Source organism: Spermophilus citellus (genome assembly GCF_964194105.1).
Source record: "Spermophilus citellus genome assembly, chromosome: 2".
NCBI lineage: Eukaryota > Metazoa > Chordata > Mammalia > Rodentia > Sciuridae > Spermophilus > Spermophilus citellus.
Genome location: NC_138183.1, coordinates 197,609,831 through 197,619,224, shown reverse-complemented (window position 1 = coordinate 197,619,224; position 9,394 = coordinate 197,609,831). Strand labels below are relative to the sequence as shown.

At 38.8% G+C, this 9,394-nt stretch overlaps 1 protein-coding gene across 1 annotated transcript; it reads left to right on the top strand.

The window, feature by feature from the left end:
• Positions 1-6,574: 6,574 nt before the first annotated feature.
• LOC308642102 (olfactory receptor 51I2-like) lies at positions 6,575-8,177 on the top strand (the record flags this gene model as incomplete). Its single annotated transcript, XM_081280701.1, has 2 exons — positions 6,575-6,882; positions 7,523-8,177. The coding sequence occupies 2 exons, from the start codon at positions 6,575-6,577 to the stop codon at positions 8,175-8,177; spliced, it is 963 nt and encodes a 320-aa protein (XP_081136827.1).
• Positions 8,178-9,394: the final 1,217 nt, after the last annotated feature.

Below are 9,394 nucleotides of genomic sequence, written 5' to 3'. Positions count from 1 at the left end.
TACAAGAAATGCCATTGGGATTTTGATTGGCATTGCATTAAACCTATAGAGAACTTTTGGTAATATCGCCATTTTGATAATGTTAGTTCTGCCTATCCATGAACAGGGTATATTTTTCCATCTTCTAAGATCTTCTTCTACTTCTCTCTTTAGGGTTCTGTAGTTTTCATTGTATAAATCTTTCACCTCTTTTGTTAGGTTGATTCCCAAGTATTTTATTTTTTTTGAGGATATTGTGAATGGAGTGTTTTTCCTCATTTCCATTTCAGAAGTTTTGTCGCTGATATACAGAAATGCCTTTGATTTATGCGTGTTGATTTTATATCCTGCCACTTTGCTGAACTCATTTATTAGTTCTAGTAGTTTCTTTGTAGACCCTTTTAGGTCTTCTAGGTATAGAATCCTGTCATCTGCAAATAGTGATAATTTAAGTTCTTCTTTTCCTATTTTTATGCCTTTAATTTCTTTCGTCTGTCTAATTGCTCTGGCCAGTGTTTCGAGAACTCTATTGAATAGAAGTGGTGATAGAGGGCATCCCTGTCTTGTTCCAGATTTTAGAGGGAATGCCTTTAACTTTTGTCCATTCATAATGATGCTAGCCTGAAGCTTAGCATAGATAGCTTTTACAATGTCAAGGTAAGTTCCTGTTATCCCTAGTTTTTCTAATGTTTTGAACATAGAGCGATGCTGTACTTTGTCGAATGCTTTCTCTGCGTCTATTGAGATGATCATATGGTTCTTATCTTTAAGTCTATTGATGTGGTGAATAACATTTATTGATTTCCGTATATTGAACCATCCTTGCATCCCAGGGATGAATCCTACTTGATCATGGTGCACAATTTTTTTGATGTGTTTTTGTATTCGATTCGCCAGAATTTTATTGAGGATTTTTGCATCTAGGTTCATTAGAGATATTGGTCTGTAGTTTTCTTTCTTTGAGGTGTCTTTGGTTTCAGAATCAGGGTGATGTTGGCCTCATAGAATGAATTTGGAAGAGCTCCCTCTTTTTCTATTTCCTGAAATAGCTTGAAAAGTATTGGTATTAATTCTTCTTTAAAGGTTTTGTAAAACTCCGCTGTATACCCATCGGGTCCTGGGCTTTTCTTGGTTGGTAGTCTTTTGATGGCTTCTTCAATTTCATCCATTGATATTGGTCTGTTCAAATTGTGTGTATCCTCCTGACTCAGTCTGGGCAAATCATATGACTTAAGAAATTTATCGATGTCTTCACTATCTTCTATTTTATTGGAATATAGGTTTTCAAAATAATTTCTAATTGTCTTCTGTATTTCTGTAGCATCTGTTGTGATATTGCCTTTTTCATCCCATATGTTAGTAATTTGAGTTCTCTCTCTTCTTCTCTTCATTAGCATGGCTAAAGGTCTGTCGATCTTATTTATTTTTTCGAAGAACCAACTTTTAGTTTTGTTAATTTTTTCAATAGTTTCTTTTGTTTCAATTTCATTGATTTCTGCTCTGATTTTAATTATTTCTTGCCTTCTGCTACATTTGCTGTTGTTTTGCTCTTCCTTTTCTAGGGCTTTGAGATGAAGTGTGAGCTCATTTATTTGTTGGTTTTTTCTTTTTTTGAGGAATGACCTCCAGGCGATGAATTTCCCTCTTAAGACTGCTTTCATTGTGTCCCATAGATTCCGATATGTTGTGTCTGTATTTTCATTTATCTCTAAGAATTTTTTGATTTCCTCCTTTATGTCTTCTGTAACCCATTGATCATTCAGTAACATATTGTTCATTTTCCATGTGATGTAGGATTTTTCCTTCCTTCTTTTATCATTGATTTCCAGTTTCATTCCATTATGATCAGATAAAATGCATGGTATTATCTCCACCCCTTTATATTTACTGAGGGTTGCCCTATGGCATGATATATGGTCTATTTTTGAGAAGGATCCATGTGCTGCTGAGAAAAAAGTATATCCATTTGATGATGGTTGATATATTCTATATATGTCAGTTAAGACTAGGTTATTGATTGTGATATTGAGTTCTATAGTTTATTTATTCAACTTTTGTTTGGAGGATCTGTCCAATGGTGAGAGAGGTGTTTTGAAGTCACCCATAATTATTGTGTTGTGGTCTATTTGATTCTTGAACTTGAGGAGAATTTGTTTTATGAATGTCGCAGCACCATTATTTGGTGCATAAATATTGATAATTGTTATGTCTTGTTGGTGAATGGTTCCTTTTAACAGTATATAATGTCCGTCTTTATCCCTTTTGATTAACTTAGTCTTGAAGTCGATTTTATTCGATATGAGGATGGCCACCCCTGCTTGCTTACGAGGACCGTGTGCATGGTATATTTTTTCCCATCCTTTCACCTTCAGCCTGTGTATGTCTTTTCCAATCAGATGTGTCTCCTGGAGGCAGCATATTGTTGGATTTGTTTTTTAAATCCATGATACCAGCCTATGTCGCTTTATTGGAGAGTTTAAGCCATTCACATTCAGAGTTACTATTGATATATGGTTTGTACTTCCATCCATGTTTGATTATTTATCCTTTTTTAAAAAAAATTTAGTTTGTTTCTCCATGATTATCTTTCCCCTCGCCCTTTGTCTTTACTGAGGCACTTCCCACTGATGGTTTTGGTTATTGTTTTTCATTTCTTCTTCGTGTAGTGTTTTGCTCAAAATGCTTTACAATGCTGGTTTTCTGGCTGCAAATTCTTTTAACTTTTGTTTATCATGAAAGATTTTTATTTCGTTGTCATACCTGAAGCTTAATTTTGCTAGATACACAATTTTTGGTTGGCATCCATTGTCTTTCAGTGTTTGAAATACATTTTTCCATGACCTTCTTGCTTTCAGTGTCTGTGATGAAAAATCCGTTGTTAACCTTATTGGCTTACCCCTGAATGTAATCTGTCTCCCTTCTCTTGTAGCTTTTAATATTTTCTCTTTGTTCTGTATATTGGATATCTTCATAACAATATGTCTTGGTGTTGGTCTACTGTGATTTTGTGTGCTCGGTGTCCTGTATGCATCTTCAATTTGTATATCTGTTTCCTTTTTTATTTCTGGAAAGTTTTCTGTAATTATTTCATTCAGCAGGTCACTCATTCCCTTGGTTTGAATCTCTGTACCTTCTTCTATCCCAATGACTCGTAAGTTTGGTTTTTTTATGTTATCCCACAACTCTTGGATGTTTTTCTCGTGATTTTTTTTACCAGCCTTTCTGAGTTGGCTAGACTCTTTTCAAGATGATATATTTTGTCTTCATTATCTGACGTTCTGGCTTCTACTTGCTCCACTCTGTTAGTGATACTCTCAATTGAGTTTTTAATTTGGTTTATCGTTTCCTTCATTTCTAGAATTATTGTTTGATTTTTTTTCATAATCTCTATCTCCTGATAAAGATGCTTAACTTCTTCTTTTATCTGTTTATGTAATTTATTCTCAATGTGTTCTTTCGCTGCTTGTATTTGCTGTCTTGTATCTTCTTTAAGGTTCCATTCCATCTGTCTAAGGTGTTCCTTGAGTTCTCTTATATGACCATTTTTCTGATGACTCTAGGTCCTTCTGAATATTTAGGCTGTTTTGCATTGTTTGTACTCCTTTTCTTCCTTGCTTTTTGAAGCTGCTCATGTTACTTCTTGTTCTGTTTGACTGCTGAGTTACTGTTTACTCCTATAAATTTATTTGATGCTTGGGAGGAAAGGTATTAGAAGGGAAGGGAAGAAGTCACTAAAGAGAATGAGAGTAAGCAGGTAGAATTTAAGGAAGGGGGGATAAGATATTTGAAAAGAAATGAAAAGACAAAAGGAGAAAAAATAGGAAATAAAAAAGAAAAAAAAGAAAAAAAAGAAAAAATTAAAAAATTAAAATTAAAATTAGAAGAAAAAAAATTTAAAAAAAATTGTAAAAAAAATTTAAAAAACAACAAGAAAGAAAAATGAAAATGAAAGAAAAACCCAAATCAAAAAAAAGAGAAAAGAAAAAAGAAAAAAAAACCTAATAAATGCAGTCTTAGAGTTTGATTAACTTCTCTTCCAGTAGGTGGCGTTGTGCCCACCAGGCCAAGTTTCTCCTGTCAATACGCGGGAACCAATCACTGTGCAGCAGCTCCTCCCAGAGTGGGCGAGTCTCCAATCCTGAGTGCCTAGGGCCTTCTCTTGTGTCTAGTCACTTCCCACTTTTCCTCTAGCCAGGCCCCTCTCACGGGTGCCGCTCACCACAATACTGGCTACACGCCAGGTCTGCTGCTCTGTGCTCATGAACGACTGGGCACACTCTTCCAGTTTGCCATTCCCTCAGACCCTAAGTTTGTAGAGCTTGGGGCTGAGAATCCTCAGCGAATTTTACTTGCCCTCAGGTAGCCACGCCTCCGGTAGCTGGTGCAAGAGACCTCAGCTGTCAGCACTGGTGGGAGCGGTAGTTCCGCGCCACGTCTGATTCCCTGGGGCTGGCTATCGCGCTCACGGGACAGCTGGGAGGGGCCCTTACGGGGGAGCTGGGAGGGGCCCTTAAGGTTTCCCCGATGTGTGGAGAGGGAAGGCTAGGGAATTACACACCTGTAGCCGCAGGTTTCAATGAAGTTATCTCCTCCGCAGTCTGATGACGTCAGTTCTCTGCCATGGTGGTATCTCTTGCAAATGGCGACAGTTCGTTTCCCTTTGCTGGGTGACCAATGCAACGGGTGGGTCCTTACTGTCTCTCCCAAGCCCCGTTTCAAACCTGTGGCCACTACCTATGAAGGCTCGGTTGGCATTTACCTCCGTAGGATCAGAAGGGCTGACCAGTTGTTTCAGCCGGATGGATTAGTGCTGAGTCACAGCTGTTTGTCTGCGGGAAGCAGGCGAACGGGAGCTTGAATTCAGCCGATCCGGGCTCAGTGTGTGTTTTGAGAGGCCCAGACTGTTCGCCCCAGATCCACGTCAGCTCAGCATTGCCTAGTGATCCTGAGCAAACAGATTTAGGTTTTTTTACGACTCCCTATGCCTGCACAGCTGAAGAGGTCAGAGACTTGATCTCTCCGCGCCCGCTGCCATGTTGGAATCCCCTGCATTCTTATTTGAATATTTACTTCAAAAAGAGGGAAGCCAATGAAAGATTTTCAGCAGGAAAGTAACATTATTTTATTATTACTTGTAAACAATTAATTTGTTTGTTTTGTGCCAAATGGATTCAAGAGTGGTTTGGCCTTAACACAGGTGGTCAGTAAGAAAGGCTTTGCCAATATCCTGTTTTGAAGATACAGAGATGAGTGTCCTTTGGAAGTGAGATGGAGACAAGAAGTTAGGTGTAAGTATGTATTAGAAAAGTGAATGATAGATTAATTATATCTCTGCATAGGAGAGGGTGAGAGAGGTCAATGAGACTTTATATGCTTTATGAGGTGCAGCATGTGGATTGATGGATAAGGAATTAAATGAGATGACAAATATTTAAGAGGGTCAAGTATGACAACAGAAAGTAAAACTTTCCCTATTTTTTGTTGGAGATACCAATGAGTTTTCACAATTTTTAGACAGTGATGAATAAAATTCAAATCTAGAGGAAATGCCTGGAATAGAGACATAAATTTGGGATCATTGATATGCAAATGAATACTAAGGAGTACATTATGAGTTAAACATAACTTTGGGAATGTTACTTGTGAAAGAGAGAATAGAAATGAGTGATTACCAGCAGGATAAGAGAGGGTAATGCATTTTTTACTGTTGTTGTTTCCTAAGATTAGAGCTCTTGAGATTGATTTTCAGTGAACACGGAGTTAAGGGGGAATGGAACATATTTGAATATTGACAGTATTGAAAAACCTATTTTTTTAACATTGGTTACCTATTGGAATTGACTGGAGGATGAAAAAGTCAACCAGAACAATAACCTGATTCCTCAGTTCTCTCTGCAGAGTGTCATTTAATTGGTATGGGTGTGGTAGGGACATAGAGTTTTTAAAAAGCTACTCAAGAAAATCTAACATACATTAGGATTTGAGAATCTATGATCTAAAGAGAGAAAGAATGTGCGAACACATAAGACAGAAACACCAGGAGCAATCAGCAGTGGAGGGGTGAGTGATAGATTCCCAGTGGATGAGTGGGAGGCTCAAGCAATAAAAAGCAGGTGAGGACCTGGAGTGATGCTGGTGTGCAGGAAGGAGAGGAGAGGTGGCTGAGAGGATGCAAGAAAGAGCAGGCGTCATTAGGTGCAGAGTTTTAAGACACATTGTACCTCATTTATTGAAGAATTTGATAGTTAGGAACCAGTGGAAAGAAAAAGAAAAATAATTCTCCATCACTAGGGAAAAAATAGATCCTCTGTATAGAACACAGACACAGGGAGAATGGGGGATAATGCCCCCAAAGGAGACTAGGATGTCTTTGGAGAACAAGTTGGAGCCCATGGCATATCTGGGGGTACTGCAGACAGTAGAGGGTCTGAAGTACAATCTGCTCTTTTCCAACTTTCCTTCGATCTTTGATATTTGAATTGAGTCATTTTCACTTATTTCCCAAGATACAGACTACTTATGATCTTCACTTCTTGCACTGTCTGTCCTCACTTCCTTATGGTTTTATTTCCCTCAAGGGCATTCAGAAACAACGATGAGAAGTTTGGGGACTAACCTCTCAAGTACCACCAGCTTCACACTCATGGGCTTCCCAGAGTTGGGAAGCCTAGAGCACTGGCTGGCCGCCCTCCTCCTGCTGCTTTATGCTGTCTCCATCCTAGGCAACACCCTGATTCTCTTCATCATCAAGGAGGAGCAGAGCTTGCACCAGCCAATGTACTACTTCCTGTCCCTTCTGTCTGTCAATGACCTGGGGGTGTCCTTTTCTACTCTGCCCACCGTCCTGGCTTCTATGTGTTTTCATGCCCTAGAGACTGCTTTTGATGCCTGCCTGGCCCAAATGTTTTTCATCTATTTTTTTTTTCTTTTTTTTTTTTTTTACATTTTTTTTATTGGTTGTTCACAACATTACAAAGCTCTTGACATATTATATTTCATACATTAGATTGAAGTGGGTTATGAACTCCCAATTTTACCCCAAATGCAGATTGCAGAATCACGTCAGTTACACATCCACAATTTTACATAATGCACTAATAGTAATTGTTGTATTCTGCTACCTTTCCTATCCCCTACTATCCCCCCTCCCCTCCCCTCCCATCTTCTCTCTCTACCCCATCTACTGTAATTCATTTCTCTCTTTGTTTATTTTCCCATTCCCCTCACAACCTCTTATATGTAATTTTGTTTAGCAATGAGTGTCTCCCTTCATTTCCATGCAATTTCCCTTTTCTCTCCCTTTCCCTCCCATCTCAAGTCTCTGTTTAATGTTACTCTTTTCTTCCTACTCTTCCTCCCTGCTCTGTTCATACTTGCTCTCATTGTATCAAAGAAGACATTTGGTATCTGTTTTTTAGGGTTTGGCTAGCTTCACTAAGCATAATCTGCTCTAATGCCATAAAAATATGGAACGCTTCACGAATTTGCGTGTCATCCTTGCGCAGGGGCCATGCTAATCTTCTCTGTATCGTTCCAATTTTAGTATATGTGCTGCCGAAGCGAGCACCATCTATTTTTTATCTTGGACAGAATCTGGGATCCTGCTGGCCATGAGTTTTGACCGCTATGTGGCCATCTGTAACCCCTTGCGCTATTCCTCAGTGCTCACTGATGCCCGTGTAGCCTACATAGGCATATCCATTATCATCCGCGGCTTTTGCATGCTGCTTCCACCTCCTCTCCTCCTGAAAAGGCTGCCTTTCTGTAAGGCCAATGTCCTGATCCACCCTTTCTGCTTGCACCCTGACATGATCCGCCTGCCCTGTGGAGATACCACCATCAACAGCATGTATGGGCTGTTCATTGTCATCTCTGCCTTTGGTGTAGATTCAGTGCTCATTCTCCTCTCCTATGTGCTCATTTTGCACTCTGTGCTGGCCATTGCCTCCAAGGAAGAGAGGCTCAAGACACTTAACACATGTGTATCACACATCTGTGCTGTGCTCATCTTCTATGTGCCCATGGTTAGTGTATCAATGGTTCATCGACTTGGGAAGCATGCCCCTGGGTATGTGCCCAAGTTCATGTCCTTGATCTATCTTTTTGTTCCTCCAATGCTGAACCCAATTATCTATTCTATCAAGACTAAGGAGATTCGCAAGAGGCTACACAAGATGCTTTTTGGACCCAAGCTCTGATCAGGAAGAAATATTCTGGAAAATCAAACATGTTAAAGATTCTTGCTATTGTTTATGCTTGAGTGTGTCAGGTTAGTCCTTTGGAGTCTTTCAATCTCCTTCTAGACATGGAGTGACAGTTGGGTTTCTGGCATTAGTTTTCTGGTGTATTCTGCTACAGCTCGTAACTCAAAACATCAGGCTGCCCTACTTTACTTTAAATTTCACAGTTGCACCAAATACCTTTTCAACATGAAAGAGAGTTTTGTAATAGATCTTATGCTTTCTAGTGAATCTCAAAAAATAATGGTACATATCCATTATGCAATATACATATTTGAATGTGCTATCATGAATGTCTTATTTGTATAAAGCACCTATAAAAAAACATTAAATAACAGTAACACAGAACAGTAGAGTAGCGGACAGGGAAGAACAGGAGGGAGGAGGTAAGAAAAAAGGAAGTACTGGGGACTTAAATGAATCTTATTATTAATATTTTATGTAGATGAGAATATGTCAAAATGAACCCCACTATTATGTTTATTTATAATGCACTAAAATACTTTAAAAATAGTGTCATACATATATACCATGTTTATTTATAATTGGGGATTATGTGACTTGAGATTATAGGTATTACTCAAGAATTGCTAAAAGAATAATAGTTTTGAATATATTTAAATTTTAAAATTAAAGGCACAATAATGACTTTTTAAACCAAATTTACATTTTTGAAATATGAGTACTCCTATGTACTGTAGGATGGAACACATTCTTGTCACATTTACATAAACGTAATCTACATGAATCCTTGAATTTAGAAGTTTTGAATACGGAAAAATATTTTACAAAAGAGACATAAGCTGTCATCTCTCAGATATGAGCAGAGGGACGATTCAGTTTTCTCTGGGGAGATAAATAGCACACTAAATGGAAAGCAACAGATGTTGGTGATCAGTGGAGGACAAGTCCCTGAGGTGGCAATGCAGCTTGGTTCCACAGTCAGCTGCAACATGGGCTCCTGTCCTAGGTTGAGCAGCCCAGCTCAGAGATTTCAGCATATTCTGGTTCAGAGAGGGGAGCATCTGAAGGATGTCAGGAAATTCACAGAGACTAGCAGCCATGGAAATGGATGAACTCTCTGCAATTCATACCAAAGAAACAATCCAGCCCACACAGGCTGGTGAACCCTTGGCAGAAGTGAGCACAGTGACGTGGAGTTTTCACTGGACAGT